This window comes from Camelus bactrianus, chromosome 10, assembly GCF_048773025.1.
Source record: "Camelus bactrianus isolate YW-2024 breed Bactrian camel chromosome 10, ASM4877302v1, whole genome shotgun sequence".
Taxonomy (NCBI): Eukaryota; Metazoa; Chordata; class Mammalia; order Artiodactyla; family Camelidae; genus Camelus; species Camelus bactrianus.
Window position 1 is genome coordinate 35877786 of NC_133548.1, and position 19745 is coordinate 35897530.

The 19745-nt window shown below is 52.5% G+C and overlaps 1 protein-coding gene across 4 annotated transcripts in view; it reads left to right on the forward strand.

The window, feature by feature from the left end:
* USH1C (USH1 protein network component harmonin) overlaps positions 1–19296 on the forward strand; it is a 44967-nt gene extending 25671 nt beyond the window's left edge. The window contains exons 16-27 of one of the 4 annotated variants that reach the window (XM_045523908.2): positions 1098–1250; positions 2556–2672; positions 3221–3703; positions 7009–7128; positions 8227–8277; positions 10448–10489; positions 11781–11834; positions 12163–12262; positions 15112–15218; positions 15685–15687; positions 16564–16619; positions 17671–18850. In XM_045523908.2, coding sequence (XP_045379864.2) covers positions 1098–1250; positions 2556–2672; positions 3221–3703; positions 7009–7128; positions 8227–8277; positions 10448–10489; positions 11781–11834; positions 12163–12262; positions 15112–15218; positions 15685–15687; positions 16564–16619; positions 17671–17797 — 1413 coding nt within the window. In that variant the 3' untranslated portion in view covers positions 17798–18850. The other 3 variants (XM_074372296.1, XM_045523907.2, XM_010964797.3) reach the window with 3 other exon arrangements.
* Positions 19297–19745: the final 449 nt, after the last annotated feature.

Genomic DNA, 19745 nt, shown 5'->3' on the forward strand with positions numbered 1-19745 from the left:
GAAGACTCAGGTCCAAATCTGGCACCACCAGTTACTAAATGTTTGATGTCAGGCAAGGGACTTCACCTCTCTTGAGCCTTGGCTCCTTCATCAAGAGAAGGGGGATACTACCTGCCTATGAGATTATCAATGTACATCCCTTGGCACATAGGCAGTCCATAAATCATAATTCTCCTCCTTCCTTATTCCTTGGCTTCCCTGCAAGTCTATGGGAGAAGCAACCAAGAAAGCAGGCTTTGTGGGGCTAATTCCAAAAGAAAATGTGTCCGTTCATCCTGTTTCTCCCTCCCCAAATCCTCCTGAACCCTGATGGCCAGTGAAAAGCAATTAGGCCATCGTCTCTACCTTCTCCTCCCCACATCTCCCAGTCCTTGTAGTTCTGTCTAATCCTCAGTTCAGGGGCCTAGTTCGGAGAGAATGGTGGGTTTCGATTCTCCAGATGAAAAGGTCTGGAGTTAAACTGGAGTTTGCATCAGGGAAAAATCTGATGTCTCTGGCTCTGGGCTCCCAGGTCTGAGGCTGGCACCCTCCTCCTCTAGCTAAGGACAGAGGTTCTCTGTAAACACGGCTTGCCAGCTGTGCCAGATTTTCTCTAGAATCTACCAGGATGCATCTGTGGTGTCTGAACATCCAGATGATGGTGAAGGCATATGCCCAGATACTAGGAAATAAATACAATGTCTTTTTTTTAAATACAGCACTCTGGAGCTTCCAAAGCTCTTTCAGAGATGCTATTTCATTGGCTCTGGATGGCAAACTTGTGGGGCAAGTATTTCCCTCATCTTGGAGATGAGGTGGATCAGACACAGAGAGGTTAAGGAACTTAGCCAAGGCCACACAGCTTGTTAGTGAACTAGTAATCCAGTTCTTCTGGCTTGCAAAAAGAATGTGTCTCTCACTCTGCAGTGGGTAGCAGACCCTGTCTGTCCTAAATCTGAAGCCTGATGCCCAGTGTCATGGGGCAGAGCTAGTGGAGGGTTTCACTGTGGGGTGCTTGCCTGCTATTGTCTGAGGATGGAATGCCCTGTTTGCCGTGCTGTCCAGTGTCAACACTACCTTGTAACCCTTGTCATATAAACAATGCCACATCTGCTCAGAAAGGAAAGGATAAGAAGAAAGCCAAGTATGACAGCCTACAGGAGTTGAGAAAGAATAAGAAGGAACTAGAGTTTGAGCAAAAGCTTTACAAAGAGAAAGAGGAAATGCTGGAGAAGGAAAAGCAACTGAAGATCAACCGGCTGGCCCAGGAGGTACGTGTCCTGCTCCCAGGCCAGGCAAGCATCCCTGTGGCACAGTTTGGTTGATCCCCACCATGCTCCCAGGGAACCAGCTGGAGTTGTCCTTCCCAATGGAGTCCAAGGTTGGAGTTGGAGTGAGCTCGGCCCCCTCCCCAGTCTGGAGAGTGAGATCTTCCCACATACGCAGAGTCCTGAGACTAACTTCTGGCTTAGGTGTATGTTTGGGATTGAGACTGGCCCCCTTGCTCAGGAGCTAGCCTTTCTGCCCAGATTGGAGGGCCCAGGTTAGCCTCCACACATGTGGCTAGAGGTTTGAGTTTGTCCTCAACCAGAGTATGAGCCACGGCTAGGCCTCTCTACCCTAGGTGTGGCTATGAGGCTAACCTCTCTGCTCAGACTGTAGATCTGAAGTTAGCCTTCTACCCACCTATCGTTAGATCTGGGTCAATTTGACCCCTCACTGTCCAACCCAGGTTGTGAATCCAAGACCAGTCTTCCCCAATGTGCCTTGGCTCTAAGGATAGGGGTCTGAAGCTAACCTCTTTGTGCAGGTCGGGTATCTAAGGGTACCCCTCCCAATTAATCAGGCCACGAGTCTAAAGCTGCTCACATCAACATTGGGTGTGTCTGAGGCTCTTCAGCCCAAGAGTGTATCTAAGGCGGCCCCTTCGAGACTTGTCAAAAGTAGCGTCCCACATGAGTGATTCCTACGTCCTAGCTGAGCAGGGCGACCTCACCTTCCCAGCTGTTGGAGAACTTGTTGGTTTTGCTTCTCTTTGATGCTTTCATGAATCAGAATGCCAAGCCGATTAGATTAAAAAACCAGAGAAGTCCTGGAAAATGTGAAGTGGATTAGGTCTGGCATTAGGAACAAATTAGCTACAAAATTAAAAATAAAATTGAACTTGTGCTTCTGAGGACAAGGCAGCCTGGAGAGGGGAGAAAGAGTAAAGTTGAACCCTTGGAATGTGCTGAGAGCCTACAAAAGGACCATTCTTGGAGAATCATAGGAGACTCAGAGTTGGTGGGAGTCCTGGGGGCCAGCTAATCCCATGCAAGGCATGGGCTCCTTACTGGATTTTGCCTACGCCTGCTGTTAGTAATGCTTGACACCCCAGCACCCCCTCCCCCTTATTTCTGCCTCCTCTGGGGCCAGGTGGAACAAGCCTGTGGCTTTTTCTAGATAGTTGACACACCCAACAGTACTCTGGATTTTTTTCAATGAGTGCTTCTGTGTTACTAATTCAAGTGTGCCGCTCACATGTGACTCAGACCTGCCCTTTGTCCTCTCCGTTTGGCGCCGGCCTTGGGTCCTAGGTATCCGAGACAGAGCGGGAAGACCTTGAAGAATCGGAAAAGATTCAGTATTGGGTGGAAAGGCTCTGTCAGACGCGCCTTGAGCAGATTTCCTCTGCTGATAATGAGATTTCAGAGGTAACAGAGCCGTTCTTTCCACACAGACCCTCCTGCTGCCTTCAGAACCACACACCCTGGGGACAGCGGGAGGCAGAATGGCCACTGGCAAGCTTCACTGTCCAGGGCCGCCTACCAGCCCACTGCCCCTTCCTCTCTTGAAGAAGGGGATGTATCTGTATTTCTGGGTTTATCTCTAGAGTGACCACTAAGTCCCAGCTCATCTGAGATGATCCCAGTCAGGCCTGTTGTCCTGGTGTCATTACTAAGAGTGCCCTTTTCAATCTCAAGTGTGTTCCAGTTTAGGTGATAAATTATATGGTCGCCTTCTTATCACCTTCATATGGCGTAACTTGGGATCCCCTGCATTTGGGCTCTCCCTCCTGGCTACCTGGTATTGGATCAGTTGGGCACCCAGGTGACAGAGAAGGGACACCCCCATTGTTCTGGTTTGAGGGTGGTGGGTCTCCAGCAGCAGGAGAAACAGATAGAAGAGTATTCTACTTGATGTATTATTGTGAGGTGGGGCACCAGTCAGATGATTACAGAACTTCTTTGCAACCCCCCAGATGACCACAGGGCCCCCGCCTCCCCCGCCTTCTGTGTCTCCCCTGGCCCCACCCCTGAGACGCTTCGCAGGTGGGCTGCACCTCCACACCACTGACCTGGATGACATCCCCTTGGACATGTTCTACTATCCCCCCAAGACTGCCTCTGCCTTGCCTGTGATGCCCCACCCTCCACCCTCCAACCCACCCACCAAGATCCCCGCACCCCCTGTCCTTCCCTCATCGGGCCGTGTGAGTGCCTCATCCTCACCCTGGGTGCAACGCACTCCACCCCCTATTCCCATCCCTCCCCCACCATCCATTCCCACCCAAGACCTCACTCCTACTCGCCCGCTGCCCTCCGCACTAGAGGAGGCGCTGGGCAACCACCCCTTCCGCGCTGGGGACACAGGCAATCCAACAGAAGACTGGGAGGCAAAGAACCACAGTGGGAAGCCTGCCAACTCTCCTGTCCCTGAACGGAGCTTCCCACCCACCCCAAAGGTACTGCCTCTGTTCTGCATGCTATGCCGGGAGGCAGGAAGAGTGGGCAGGGCTGGTGTTTTCCGTGTCCTCTGCCCCTGTGAGTGGAGACGGGAAGAAACACCATCCCACCCCATTTTCCAGGAATGTGCCCCCCAGCCTGTGTATTGGGGGTATCCTGCATGTGCTTGGTTTCTGCTGATTTCGAAGTGCTGTATTATGTGGTGAATTGCCTGTGATACTTGGGCTGTGAGCAACAGTGTGTCAATGTTGATTGCTCTCTGTGCTCCCCTTGGCTAGTATGGGCTGGTAACGTTCAATGTAGTATTTGCAAGGCTGTGTTAATGAATAGCCAGAGCTCTCTGTATATATGACAGTAGGTCATTTCTTGATATTAGATCAGAAATCCTTGAATGTGGGTAATGAATCCTCAATTTAACAGGAAAAAAGAGGGTGTGGGAAGCAGGGGAGCAGTATTAGGCTCTGTAAATGAGGTGATAACACTGTCCAATGCAGTATTAGGACATAACTGTGGCATTTTCTATGGCACTAGCCAACTACATTAGCTTAAAGAATAACACCCAGAAATTTCTGGCCAACTTCCAACTGCAGAAAAAATGAAGATGGATATAGTCCCTAGAAAGTTCCAAATTTACTACTAAAAGACTAGGGATCTTTTCCTTGGATGTCAGCAGGCAGAACAATGATCTTTCTCAGAAAGACATATTTCTCATTAATTGTTCTTAATCCAAAGACTAAGAGGCAATCCCCAAGGAGGACATGGAGCTTTGATCCCTTGGAGGGAAAAAGAAAATATTTCTCTGCTCCAGTAACTGTGAGACCAAGATTTCAGTCAGAACTAAAGCAGCCCATGTCAGCTAAGGGTGGAGGTTTGAGGGGAGGGCAGTCCGTAGTGTCTGATCAGTTCTTTTTACTAACCTTTCCTGCATGGATTTGAGTTCCTGCATGAAGTGCAGAATGAGCATCTCAGCCCATTCAGGAGAGCTTAGGGGAAGGAAAGTGGGAATGAAGATAGTGCCAGATGCTGACAAGGCTGCAGCTTCCAGCAGGGCTTAGAGGGGCTCCTGGTGGGGTCCTGAGCCCTGAGCATTCGCAGAGAGAAGTCTGTCTGTTCCAAGGATATCTTGCCCTGGAGCCCAGGCAGAGCAGGTTTGCAGGGGGCTGAGTTAGCACAGAGAGCCACACCTCTGTGTGAGTGGCCCCCACGAACAGGGGTAGCAGTTCTTCCTCAGCATCAATTCAGCAATCAATTGAGCACCCACCTTGTGCTTCTCTGCATGGGGGAAGAGGGGAGCAGAGCTGAAGAGGATACACAGGCAGCTGGCACACTTGTGCTCTCCAGGACTTTGCCATCTGAAGGCTTAGCAGCTGACCAGGCAGGATTCAGCCATAAAATCGGCACAGTCTAGATGCTGTGGGAGCGATTCATTCTAATGGGAGGCTGAAGGCGCCTCAGTGGAGCTGAGCCCTGAGGGATGGTGATGCAGGGAGGGTGGGAGAAGGACATTGCAGGTGCAAGGGACATAAAGATGACAAGAAGGAACTGCCTGGGTTTGAATCCTGGCTGGATCACTGGCTGGATGACTTTGGGCATGCGTTACTCATCTGTCTGAGCCTCACCTGTAAAATGGGAATGTTAGTGGCACCTACCCATTAGGAGGATGAAGTGAGTTATGAACTCATTCTAAGTTAGGGAAGAGTAGCAGGCAAATAGTAGGTGCTCAATATATTAACCATGGTCAGTGGCAGATCAGGGTACAAGAAAATTTGGGTGAAACCGCAAACTTGAGATTGGACGGGAACGGTAACCTTTTGAGTCAGGGTCAAGATTCACAACAGAGCCCAACTTTCTTGGGTTCCTCTAGGAATCACGAAATTAGTTCTCAATCAGAGCAGAGAGAAGGTTAAAACTCCCCCCACACAAGGAGCCTCTGAAGAATTGGACCCTAAATGTCTTAAGTGACATCAAATCCAGGGTTGTCCCTGTCACGAAGGCCAGGGGTGAGCCGTTTTGGTTAGCTTCATCCTGCCGGCATCAACACTTTGGCCCTTGCACCACCAACCCTGCCCAACCTCCTCCTCCCGGCATGCTTCTGGTGAGTGGTCCTCAGTCCTGCGGCAGGAAGTGTGGGTGATCACACATCTGCACAGTCAGCCCCACCACCAGCAGATCTCAGGTGGGTGAAATGGACACCTGTGTCAGCTCAGCACCTGTGCCTGTCACAGCAGCACCTGCCAGGGGAAGGTTTTCAGGGCGAAGTCTACCCCCGACACTGTCCCATCCACCCACCATACCACTGAGTCATTCATTTATTCATGCAGCGTGTTCAGTGGGCACCCACAATATGCTGGACACTATCCTGGACACTGGAGAACCACTGAAAAATAGGCAGCCCAGTCCCTGCCTGAGACAGTCTGGTGGGAAGACAGACAAGTAAGCAGGGAACTCCCACGCTACCAGGGGAGGTGAGGGAAACACAGGTGCTGTGATGAGAGGAGAGGAAAAGCTCAAGGAAAGCTTCCTGAAGGCGGTGATAACCCAAGCTAGCCATCTGGGCAGGTAACGCAGAAGGAAGGGAGAGCACGTGCAGAAGCCTCGAGACAAGAAAGCCAGGCACTTAGGAGGCTCAAGTCAGTCAGTGTGAGGAGGGTAAGAAAGAGTGAGGGATGAGGCTGTCAAGGAAGGTGGAGAAGCTCATGGGGCCACCCCAAGGAGCTCAGTAGTCCTTGGGGACTCATGAAGGGTTAGGGCAGGGCTGTGACCCGACTTGTCTTGCCCAAGGTGATTAAGCGGGATAGAGCAGAGCAGACATGTTGCATCAGCTCTCCTGGATGCTGCTATTACTGGCCCTCCCTCCTGAACCTCCGGCTGCCAGAGACTCTGTGGCCACCCACCAGGGACAGCAGATGCTGCGTGGGAAGTCTGGGGACTGGAACTGTGGCCAGAAGAGAGAGCCCTTAGGGAGAGAGGAGGCTGGATGGCACCTGTGGCCACGGAGCACGAGCCTTGAAAGTGTGTCTCCTGAGTGACATTGCCTGCTGGCGCCCCCAAAACAGGCTCTGGCTCAAGTTCCTGATTCCTCAGAGCCGCCCAGTAGTTTTTGTGGCCTCAGGACACATGGTGGCCAGTGGTTTTCTTGTCCCTCTGCTGAAGTCACGCCCCTCGGATGTCTGGCAGGGCAAACAGACCAGGCTGGCTCAGGCGTGCATGGGGTGAATTTGCCTGTATGTCAGAGTGCCATGGTTGGCCTGGGCCACCCCCACCACAACCTCACACGGGTCTCTCTTTAAACTAACCCCTGTAGACATTTTGCCCAAGCCCACAACCTCCACGAGGCCCTGGCGTGTCCACTATCTCCAAACCTGTCATGGTCCACCAGGAGTCCAACTTCATCTACAGGCCACCTGTGAAATCCGAGGTCCTGGTAAGCCCCTGGGGTCTTCCAGAGGCGCAGACAAGGGCCGCCTCCCCTGGGTTCTGCTGCCTCTGGAAGAAGACTGAGGTGGGATACAAACTCACATCAGATGCCATCTTGTAACCTTCTCTTTAGCCAAGAGATGAATCCACATGGGTGTAAGTGGGTGTCAACACAACCGGTGAAATTCCTGTTCCTCACTTGACCAAACAGCCTAGAGGGCCATCTAGAAGTAATAATAATAATGGTTCCAATTATGACAAGTCTACCATGCGCCAGGCTCTGCGTGGCCCCACGTAACCCTCACAACTACCCAGAGAGATGCTTCCCGTTGTCATCCCTGTTCAGCCCTTGAGGAAACTGAGGCTTAGTGAGGTTAAGTAGGTTGTCCAGGGCAGAGCCAGGAGTAATTGTTTACTCCAGAGTCTTTCCAACTCCGAAGTCCAAGCTCTTACCTACTTGCCATCTTGCCCAAACCTACACCTCCTGTTGGCCCAGCCTCCGCCCTCGAGGCCCAATGTGGTGCGACGTGAACGCCATATGGGGAACTGGCCAGATGGCATTTGCTCCCCTTCTCCACTTCATGTCTCACTCCTCACCGGGACTGGGACTGTGAGGTGTGGCCCTGGCGGGGTGGGCAGGGCCTGCCCACCCCCATCACCTACAGCTGAGCAAGCTGGGACTCAGGTACACCCTCCACGGGTGCCAGCCACTGACTGGGAAGACTTGTGCCAGAATTTTTATTCCCCTTTCAATGAAACCCTATCCAAATGTCAGGGCGGGACAACTCAGATAACTTATTTTGAGCTTTGGCCGTCCTGTCAGCTGCCCAAAGAGCAAAGTTCGTGCTCCTGTGACAGCCTGCTGATGCGTCTGCATTGTGTTTTCAGGGGGTGACAAGGGGTGGTGTCTGCTTGGCTAGGACGGAGTAGCTGCTGCAGCTGGGGGTTGTTAAGGAGCCCCTAACGTAAATCAGGCTGCATCTGGGGAGGCACGTTGGCAGGGCAGCCCCAGGCTGGCAGGCCCAGGGCTGGGCACCAGGGGGCAGACGAGACCTATTAGTAATGTCCAGCGTGGAACGTTTTTTGGTTTTTTTTTTCCTGGCAGCCACAGGAGATGTTGAAGAGGATGGTGGTTTATCAGACAGCGTTTCGACAAGTAAAACAATACCCATCGTGTGTCTGGGCTCCTCCTCGCCACCCCCTACCCCTCCCACTCTGACCTCTCCCTGGGAGGGCCTGTCAGCTCTGCCAGGAGCCTCAGGCCAAAACCGTGTCCCCCATTGCCTGCGGTCAGGAACTGGGGACGGTCTCCTACAGGAGGGGCCCTTGGGCTTGAGAGACCCCATGCCCAAGCTGAGAAAGCAGCGGGGCCCCTGGGGGACCTTCCTCTTTTGCTGTTGTTCATGGAGGAACAGATAGAGGGAACCCTCAGAGGGTCACAGAGGCCAAGATGGCTGCTGGCTTCAGGAGAGAAGGGGCTGCCTGAGATGTTTCCCTGCTCCTTCCCCTGTCTTGCTTCCTCAAGGCTGGTCACAGCTTCACCAAACCCTACCTGGCCCCAAACCAGCTCTGGGGAGGAGGTGGTGGCTCAGGTCCTCCATCTGCTGGGAGAGCTCCTGGGTACGGGGCCACAGAAGTCCTTGCTGGTCCACGAGTGGATTCCAGCAGGCAGACACTTATTCGCCCCACCTCCTGGGACTTACATCCTCAGAGCCAGCCTTGGACTGGCTGTCTTACCACTGATGAAAGAGACCCCAGGATGGAGATCTTGCAGCCAACCTCCTCACCAATAACCTACTGCCTGATCATGGGCTGATTTGACTGCAGGCAGGGAACAAAGGGGAGGTATCAGCTGTACAGTGAGAAGGTGGTGGGGGGTGGTCTTCAAAGGAAGCTGCCCCCGACCCAGGACTGGGCAGTGACAGGCACAGCTGACACTTAGGTGTGCTGTGCCAAGCACTGTTTCTAAATACTTTACGTATATTAACTCATTTAATCTTTACAAGAACCTAGTAGGTGTTATTATCATCCCCACTTTGTAGATGAGAAAGTGATGCAGAGAGATTAGGAAACATGCGCATGATGGCACAGCTAGTGTCAGACCCCAGGTCTGAATTTGGCCCAGGAGGTCGGGGTCCATGATCAGGCTCCTAAATCTTTTGCCATCCTGCCTCTCAGGATGAAACAGACTTATAAGGGCCTTGCTATTTAGGGCACAAACAGGTCTCAAAGGGAGAGAGGCAGGAAAGTAAGGAATCCAAGGGCCCAGACTGGGAGTCAGAGCCTCACTCCACTGCCCACTGACTGGGGAGGTGACTTGGGCTTGAATGTCCCCTCTCTGGGCCCCAGTCTCCATTTATTGGATGAAAGGTTGGGCTCTGGCTTCAAGGGCTGACTAGCAGTAGTGGCTTATAGGTCTCTGATCTAAATTCACACAAGACACACATCCTTACCATCCAGCCTGTCTTTGAGAGCAGATTCTCAGGGGGAGCAAAGAGGGAAGCCCATAGCCAGCACTGCTCAGCTTTCCAGAAGGAACAGCCAAGAGTAGGCAGAACCCTCTCAGTGAAGGAGAATTGACCCCATGTCCTGCCTAATAACCCCTCTTGCCCATGATTTGCTGCATCCCTTCCTCTGTCTGCTGCCCTGCAGCCACACACCGACCTGGGGGTGGCCTCAGAGCTGGGCCAGGCTGGGGACCCACCAGGTTTTCGAGGCTGAGCCTGGGTGATGCAGGCTAGTGAGGAGGCAAGCAATCTGTCTGCTGATCTTTGGCCCTCGTCTTGTGCCCAAGGCTTAGTTGCTGCATGCTGGGCATAGAGGGAGCTATGGCCTCCCTGTGATGCCAACCACAGGCCCCAGGGGACACTTGATTTGGCCCAGATGAATGTACACCGGGGGTGGTTCCACTCAGTCCAGCAAGGGCTACGTGGGCACCTGCCACAGGGCCTCACCTTCCTGTGGGGACTAACTGAGGCTTTGGGCAATGAGACCTTCAGCAAGGCTGACACTGCTGGCCCAGAATACCTTGTGGTCAGCGAGTGACCCTGCCAGCCACAAATGCCCACCCTGCTGAAACAGTGCAGAGTCCAGGGCCAGGGTCCTTCAAATGCTTCCCATGGCTTCCTGCTTATCCCGGGAAGGGGTGCTCTGGGTGTCAGGGCTGCCAGCCTCCCTGCATCCTCCATGCAGGACACACCAGTCCCCTCTACTCTCTCCCCTACCCCTGAGCCACTGACCATCTTCCTCCACCCTAAGCTTGTTTCCTGCAGAGGCCCCTTAGGGGCCTCTACTCTGTTGCACTAACACTTTCCCTTTGCTTCCAGGACTTCCGGAAATACGAGGAAGGCTTTGATCCCTACTCCATGGTGAGAGATAACTCTCCTTCCCTGGGAAGTAACCCCAGGACTTGGGGTGGGGGATTACCGTGTGTTTGGTGGTGGTGCATCCTGGGCTCTGGAGGTCCTAGGGGTGAGGAAGGGCATGTGGAAAGCCCCAAGGAGGCCCCAACTGCTCTTCCCTGTGAAGACTTCTTTCAGATGGCATTTCAAGGGAGGGGATAGCTCGGTGGTAGTGTGTTCCTAGCATGCACAAGGTCCTGGGTTCAATCCCCAGCACCTCCATTAAAATAAATAAATAAATAAACCTAATTACCTCTCCCCACCAAAATAATAATAATAATAACAACAACAACAACAACAACAACAACAATAATAATAATAAAATAATAAAAGGGACAGGTGGCATTTCATTGTGAAGTGTCTGGCTAGTGTGTGTGGTTGACAATAGCAGTTACATTTGCTGAGCACTAACTACATACCAGGCACTCTGCTGTTTGTTTATAAGGCATGCTCTCACCCAGGCTGCACAGTAATCCCAAGGGAAAAGGATCTGGGATTTGTGTGGTGTGAATGAAAAATACTGCCAGCCGTATCAGTAAACAAAGAATGCTTTGGTCATCAAGTCATCAGCTGCTACAGCCACCTGCCCCCTCTCCTGACAGTGAAAGGAGGGAACTCATGATGCAGACAAGCAGGCAGCCCGGCCTCTGTAGCCACCCCTAACTGTGCACTCTGAGGGCACTCAGGATGTGGAAGAACAATATACAGGTCCTAGATAGCTAGGTGCACATCAAAGGAGTGATTTCAACAAGCCCAGACCTTTGCACCTCCGCATACCTAGAAAAGCACCAAATTTCTTAACTTGAGATATCTGGTTTTCTTTAATTAACACTAATCACTTGATATTCCAACTACCTGGTCCTTGTTGCAAAAACTAATGTATCTTGGCTTCCGGCTTGCCACTTTAGAGCAGCCTCTTAGAGCAATCTGAGATGCTGTGTCCCAGGCTCAAGTCCTAAGGAAATCCACTGGATAAAACATAACAACTCTCAACTTTTGGGTTGTGCATTTTATTTTAGTTGACAGTGGCCACCTCTGTATGTGCATGTCCATGGGGCCCCCATGGGGCCTGGGACCCCCCAGTTGAAGACTGATGGGGGTGGGGCTAGGTCCCCTTGTCCATATATTCTGTGGGGTCCAATGTCCGACAGGTGCCTGACTTTACGTCCCACCCTAGGTGGAGCCAGCCTCCTCCCTGCACCCCCCTACCCTCATCCTTCAGGCAGGCTTGAAGCTCCCCACTGTCTTTTCCCTCTAGTTCACCCCAGAGCAGATCATAGGGAAGGATATCCGGCTCCTGCGCATTAAGAAGGTAACTGGGCACATGGAGGTCGGGTGGCCACCACCCTTCTCTGTCCCTGTTCCCTCCCATCTTGGTCCCCTACTTCTAATCTCAAGGTGACTCCTGGGTAACTCCTCATATCCCCATTCGCCTCTCTTCCCCTGGGGATGCCTCCCCTGTGGTGGGACCACACCAGACCCCACTTGGTGTCCTTGCCCCATTTTCTCCCTGATGGCACTGCCGTTGCCCCCATGGCTTCTCCCACCCTCTCTGTGGCCCTGTCAAGAGGGTCCCAGGTGCCTGGGTGCCCACCGACTGTTATCTGGTTGGCTTCAAAGGCCTGTTTTCTTCTCACCAGGAGGGAGCTTTAGACTTAGCCCTGGAAGGTGGCGTGGACTCTCCGATTGGGAAGGTGGTTGTCTCGGCTGTTTACGAAGGGGGAGCCGCTGAGCGACACGGTGAGTAGGGACCAGCCATGTTCAGTTTGGGGATAGTGTGATGCTTATACAGGGTCCTTCAGGAAGGCAACCAGCAGCCTGCTGGGAGTGGGCTGACGGTTCTCGAGAATGCCCTCCCACACAGATCCGCCCATTCATCCATCCAGTCCCACACGTTGCCTGCGGGCACATGATGATGCCAGGATCTGCGGGCACACAGCCAACCAGATCCCGCTTTGCCCTGCAGGGGCTCCCTGTCTAGTGGTGACAACATCCTCAGAATTGCCAGATACTGATGATAACAGTGTGGTCTGCTATGGGCTGACAGAGGACTGAGAGGGAGGAGGGAAGTAGGGGCCACCCAGGGAAAGGGGGCTGCTGGGAGGGCTCCCTTCAAGGGTGATGCCTTAAAAGATAAGTCGATGCTAGGCTTGCCAAGGAGGGAAAGAGCCTTCCAGGCAGAGAGGAGAACACAAGCAAAGGCAGGAGATAAACCATCAAAACCTTACCCGTCCTTTTAATAGTGATGAGAGCCAACATCTACCAAGATCTAACCTTGTGTCAGATGCTATTCTAAGTACCTGTACATAACCTGTGTCTAAGTAGCTCGTGTGTATTAACTCATTTCATCCTTACGATAACCCTGAAAGTAAATACTATTATTGCTCTCACTGACATCTTGAGAAACTGAGGCACAGAAAGGTTAAGTTCTTATTCAGGACACACAGCCAGTAAGCCATGGAGGCAGGACTTGAATTCAAGCAGTTTGGTCATTTTGTTTTACTGTCCAGCACAAGTGCCACCCCTGCCTGAATCTTCTACAGCCTTGCCCCCCCCAGAGGGGCAGAGGCCCTGTCCTACTCTGTGTCTCTCCTGTGGTGAGATCTCTTTGCTTTGCCTCAATCCCCTTATCAACAAAAACACCTGCTGATGAGTGAAAGCTCTGGGAACCCCGGACAGACTCGTGCTTCAAACAATCGGCACATTCACCTGTCAGTGTCCGAAACTCCGCCTTCAGTGATTTCTTCTTCCAAGTCCCAGTGGCTTTTTAGGACTCCCGAGACCTTTGTGGAGGAATAGGTGCCCCTGAAGGAGGAGCCTCAGGCCCTTTACAGACCAGAGCAGGGAATCCCAGGATCAGATCCCTTCTCGGCGGTGCTAAGCTGGAGTCTCTCCCACAGGTCCGAGGTGGTAGAAGGGAGCGTGGGTGCTGGCCTGAGGCAGGAGGTGCAGCAATGGGAAAGTCGCCTGGCCACACCAGCAGCCGGGCTTCTATGGGTTACTAGGGAAAGTCCAGCTCTGCCATCCATGGCCCCGGTGACCTTAGCCCCTCACAGCCGCGCTCTGAGCCTTCATTTCCGCTATGGGAAGGGGGCCTGCTCATCTAGGCAGCTGCCAAGACCCACCACTACTTGCTTGATCCACACCCTCCTCTGCCCTCATTTCCTGTGCCAGGTGAGGGAAGGGCGGATTCTTGGTCCCACCTGTCTGCCCTGTGTAGCAGGGAAAAAGGACCAGGATGGATGGGAGGCCCCCTGAGCCCTCCCCACCTTACAGAATCCCAGCCTGACTACTGCCTTATTGGGCCCACGGCTCCATCTTGGGTCTGTACAAAATGAAAATGTAAACACTACCTCTCCCCAGGCTCGCTGTCCAGAGGAAACTGCTGTCTACAGTTTGGTCCCACACTGCTTGCGACACACAAGCAGCTGCTGACAGTTTCCCCAGGAGCACATGTGTTTTAAGCCACCACAGCCACCATGTGCAGTAACGTACACCACATTCCTAGGGGCCTTCATATCCACAAGGCTCCTGGGTGAACTATTTCAACATAACACAGAATGTTCTGTGGACACCAGGACTGGGAGAAATTCCTCAAAAAAAAAAAAAGAAATAAAGAAAGAAACAAAAACAAAAAAGAAAAGGTTCTGAAGTTGAAGATGTGTGAGAAACCATGCAAAATCTACTTCTTGGAGAGCCATAATGCATATTAGCACACTCAATGTTCTGACAAGTCCTGCAGTGAGTAGCTCTGTTTAGCTTCTAACTTCAACTTTTCTCAAACTTTTAGATCACAGTTCAGCTTATCCAGAAACACCTTCAACATCACTCATTTATTCAAGAAATATCCGTTGAATTCCTATTTTGTGCTAAGTATTTCATTAAGTCCTGGAGATATAGTAGTGAACTAAAATGACATTCCCTACCCTTATGGAGCTAACAGTCTGGTGGGAGAGATCACCAGTCAACAAGTAAATATATGATTACAAGTTGTGAAAAAGTGCTGTGCCAGAAAAGACTAGGATACCATGACAGAATAATAGGAAAGATTAATAGGAAAGATCTACTTGAGACTGAGTAGGTGTTAGGGAAGACTTCTCTAAGGAAGTCTTCATCTCAGACCTGGAAGAAGACAAGAGGCAGGTTGGGGGCTGGGGGTGTGTTGTTTTCAAACTGGAACCGCATGTGAAGGCTCTGAGGCAGGGAAGAGTTCGATCTGCTCAGGGACGTAAAGCAGACCAGCATGGCTGAAGCACAGAGAGGGACCGTTCACAGAACTAGCTCATGTTTCTGACAGCCTCACTGGGAATGCAGCTCTGCTTCCCTCTGCAATAGCAGAGGCCCATACGAAAGCTGGGGTGGCAATAACTCATCCCTAGTGTCCCGATTCTACTGAGACGGGGAGAGGGTGTCTGGATGGGGTGGGAAGGCAGCGCCCCTTGGGTAACCTGGTGGTTTGTTTCCCGTCGTGCTTTCTGAGCCCATGTGAGCTTTCAGAATCCAAGAGTCAGGCCCCTTCTGCAGTCCAACAGTAGCTCCCCCTTTTCCACATACAGCCCAGTTGGTCAGTCAGCCTTATCTTCCGACAGGTGGCGTTGTGAAAGGGGATGAGGTCATGGCCATCAATGGCAAGATTGTGACGGACTACACGTTGGCTGAGGCTGAGGCCACCCTGCAGAAGGCCTGGAATCAGGGGGTAAGGACAAACCCCCTCCCTTCCTCCCTCCCTTGCCTGCCTGCCTCAAACCCTGGCCTTTGCAGCCAGGCCTTACAGTCAGGGTGCCCCATCCCAGAGCAGGTATCCAAGGTCCAGGCAACCCTTGGATGATATTTACGTAGCTCATCCAGTCAGTGGTCTTAATCTGACAAGATAGGATTCAGAAAAATAAAAGTCAGTTTCTGACCTCGAGTTCAAAAAATAAGTGGCACAAATAGACTCCAGAAGACCAGATGTGGCAACCCACCTGAGAAAAAGACTTAATGTCTTCTCTGTGTACACACCAAACAGGAATCAAGAGAGTGCTTGGGGCTACTAGAAAGCCCCAATTTCCATTAACAAAAGGAGGAGGGGCTGGTGGTAGTCTACTCTGTGCTCATTAGACACCCACCTGGGTCAGAGCCACCACGTAAGATCTCCCAGGCTGTGCACTGCACAATCCAAGGGGGTGCTGTCCTACAGACTACAGTGTGAATGGTGCCCGCTCATGTTGTGCAATGCACAACCTGTGCAACTGTATGCAGGCAGCCGAGCCTGAGGTATTAAGTTCAGTGCCGAGGATGCTGACCAGATGGGCCTGGGACCCACATGAAGGGATATGGAGACGAGAAGACTCACGGGTAACATGATGACTGACTTTGATGATCTGAAGTGCTGTATTAGGGTTGAGGGAGCAGAAGTGTTTTCTGTGATTTTGAGGGCAGAACTGAATCAGATAGAGGGAGGTCCTGGGGAGAGACTTCAGTTCATATTAGGAGCTATTGCATAGTAGAGGGCCTAGTGATATTTCACAAAATTTTTATTGGATACAGCCAAGCCAAGGGTATAGACAATCATGGACAAGCTAAGGATGGCAGTGGTGCCAATGAGGAGATTCAAATGTTAGGATCAGAAAGCTAGGCCTGAAGTTCCCCAATTGGCTGTGCATCAGAATGAGATTTGTTAAAAATACTATTTCCCAGGACCTACCCTAGATTTCCAGGGACCAAGTCCATGAATCCAGTGTTTTAAGAAATCTCTCCCAAGTGATTTTGAGGTTGATACCTGGCCTTGGTCCACAGATCAGCATTTGGGAACCTGGTATCATTCAAAGGCCTGGTAACCCTGGCCTCTAAGGTGAAGCCTCAGAGACTGGAAGCTTCCCCAGTGAGACCCATCCCTACCAGGAGGACCTCCAGCCCTACCTGGGTCCACCTCCCCCTGGGAAGAAGGCCCAGATGACTGATCCTGGGCCATGGTGTCCAGGCATGGGAATGGAGTGTCAGGGGTGGACACACCATTGACTGCTGAGCATGCCCCAGAGTCACATGGCTTCTCCCCACAGGACTGGATTGACCTTGTTGTTGCCGTCTGTCCCCCCAAGGAGTACGATGATGAGCTGTAAGTGTGTGCGGTCGCCTAGCCCACTACTTCCTCTTCCTCCTCCTGAATCTTGGCCACCTTCTCCCAGCCTGGCCCCAGCCCTCATCCAGCCTGAAGGAACAGTCCAAGCACACAGCTTCTGATAGCAATCGATCCTCAAAAGCTCCCAGGGTAGAGCAAACCTAGAGCTAAGTCACTGTCCTCAAGCATTGCCAGAGCTGCCTCCACATCGTCTTGTCCAGATTCTTCTTCACGTGTGGAAACCTGAAGCCCAGAGTGGTTCAAGGTCTCAGGCCAAGTAAACAATGAAGTTGGGACAAAGCCTGAGATTTTTGGTACCCCACTTAGAACTTCATCTCCTGCCCCGTCACCAGCTAGTTTAAAGACTTCTGTGTCTTTTGCTCTCTGGACGGTCTTCCGTCATGCAGCCAGGACTGTAGGCTTTGGCCCCACCCTGCAGGCTCTCCTTGGCCCAGTCCCTGTCTCTCTCTGCAATTCCCTGTATGTCTGTCTGCTCTATAGCTGTTTCATTCCTGTCTCTGTAACTATGTGGGTCGATCTCATTCTCTCTCTGGTTCTCCTTCGCCACCCTGCCCTCTCCCCTTTCCTTCCTGTCAATCTCTCTTTTCCATTCTTTCCTCTCCCCTGCATCCAAGACTTCATCTCACTCCCCCTCCTCTCTAACCTCTCCTTTTCTTGCTTCTTTCCACTCCTGGCTCTAAGTCCCTGCTTCTCCATGTTTGCCACTTTGCATCCATTTTTCTCTGTGTGTCTGTCTTTCTCTGTCTCTGCCTCTGTCTTTCTCTCTGGCCTCAGTCCTCGCCTCATCACATCGCCTCCCTATCCCTGTGCTTGCCTGTCATGGCTGCACCTGCTCATTCCCCCTCCCACCAGAGGCTGAGTTCTGTGCACATCTTAGAGAAATCAAGGTCTTATGGCAACTAATTCTGGAACCCAGGGCCTAAGCAGGACCCGAGGCAGGAGCCAAGTGAAGGGAGAGGTCGGGCAGAGCTCTGCCTGGAATAACCGAGCCCTGTTTTGTGTTTCCTGCTCCACTCTGCGTATGTAGCTCTTCTGTTCCCTCCTCTGCAGCCGAAAGCCCCCAGCCGGTCCGAAAGCTCCTTGAAGACCGTACTCCCATGCTTAGGCATGGGTTCCTCCTACAGCTGGAGCCCGGCAGCCCCCACGGTGAATAGGCAGGCAGACTGCAGGACCCCATTGGTCTATGCTGCATGTTGTGGCCGTCTGCTGCCCACACCCTCAGCAGGTTCTTTGGACTGGCGTCCCGCTCAGGGATGCCGAGCACAGCCCACTATGTAGCATGTTTGGGACCTGGGTGTCCTGACTCACCACAGCCCTTGGGACCTGCCATGGGTCCCACACAGCACTCCAGTGAGCAGGGTGAAACAGTGAGTGCCATTCTCTGCTGAGCGCAGGCAGTGCCTCAAACCGGGCACGACAAGCTGGGAGAGCCCAAAGGAAGCAGAGCCTGGATTTCCGCTTCCCTGCAAGCACCACCCTGTGGGCCCTCCACCGGGCCCCCAAGCTTGGGCAGAGCCAGGGCAATTAAGAGGCCATTAAAGCTGGTCCAAAGAACAAGGGTTGGCCTGTCAGAGTTGTCCATGTCCTGCTGTGACCTATCGTGGCCTGAGCCCTGCTCAGACCAAACTGTCCTCTGTGCCTTCTCTCTCCTTTGACTCTGGATTCTAACTGGGACACTGTGGAGCTGAGCTTTGGGATGTGTTTCCCAGCCTGTGACTGGCCTGTGCCCATGGACAAAGCTGGCAGGAGGCTGTGAAGCTGGTGTTTGGTGTGACCTAAAGCCCTTAGCTGATAGCATCTGGGGCAGACCAAAGCCTGGTCTTGTTGACTTTTCTGTTACAAGTTTCTCAGAACATGAGGGCCTTGTGCTCCCAGGACTGTTGGCCTGCTGTGCCGCGGCTCCTGGGATGGCCTCAGTGGCCCTGTGTTTTCTATCACTTGTTGTCTGCTCTTTGGGAAGGACCTCAATCTCTCAACTTTTGGTCCCCTCCTACCTCATCCCAGATGTCCCTTTTGCTCCCTCCCTGGCCTCCTGTGTGCCGTGGCTATGGCTGGGGTGTGGCTGCTTGGGGTCTGCGCCAAGAGATGTGTCCAGGGGTCGGCAGGGCCTAGAGCTGCTGGGGTGGAGGCTGCTCTCTGTTGTCGGCCTTGCCCTGGGCTGAGTGCACACCTGCAAGGCCTGCACCTGCCTGGCTTGTTCCTCTTCCCCACAGGACCTTCTTCTGAAGTCCAGAGGAGGAACCAAATTCACCCCTAGAAGTCAGCTCTGGACCCACCCTCCTGAACACCATGCCTCGAACCAGCCTGAGACACACCACCTGCAGGCTCCCAGGAAACCCACAGCCAGCACCCAGGGGTTTCAAACTACCTTGGGCCCTGAAGTAGGGTTGCATAAGGAACATCTCAGGCCACCCCTCTGAAGGCCACCTTGGAGGGAGGGAGCAGCCAGCCGTTCTGAAGAGTACCCTGCGTTCCAGGCTCTCCTGTCCTTCCTCTGGCCCCGTGAATTTGGGAGACTCCTCCCTTGAACTGACTCTTGGGTCTCTCTCTCCATCCCTCTCCTCTCACTCCTGCTGTCATTGCTGCTAAGATTGACACCACAAACCTTACTCTGAACTCATAAATAAAATAAACAGACCTCTTTTCCAGCTTATGGGAATGAGTGTGGATTTGGGCCGCATATTTAAGGCTGTCAAGTGAAAAATCATAAGGCTTTGGCCCCCATTCAAGAGTGAGAAACAGATCCCAGTGCTGGGATCAAATGACCATGGGCTGGCTTAGAGTCGGGGGCTGGGGCAGCAGCAGACAGGCTGGCCTGGGCTTCGGTGTCTTCTCAGAAGGATGGCAGAAAATGAAGCCTATGTGGCAGGGACTTTGCTGAATTCCAGAAAGTGCAGCTGAAGGCCGGGGCCCCAGAGGGTCAGCTCAAGGTATAAAGCCCCCGGTTTCTCTCACCGACAGGACAGTCACAGCTCCCCTCAACAATTCTACAAAGTAGGTACTACTGTCATCACCAAGCCCATTGTATTAAGAGAAAATTGAGATACGAAGAAGTTAAATGGCTTTCGTTAGGTCGCACAGTAAGGAACCAGTGGAGCTGGG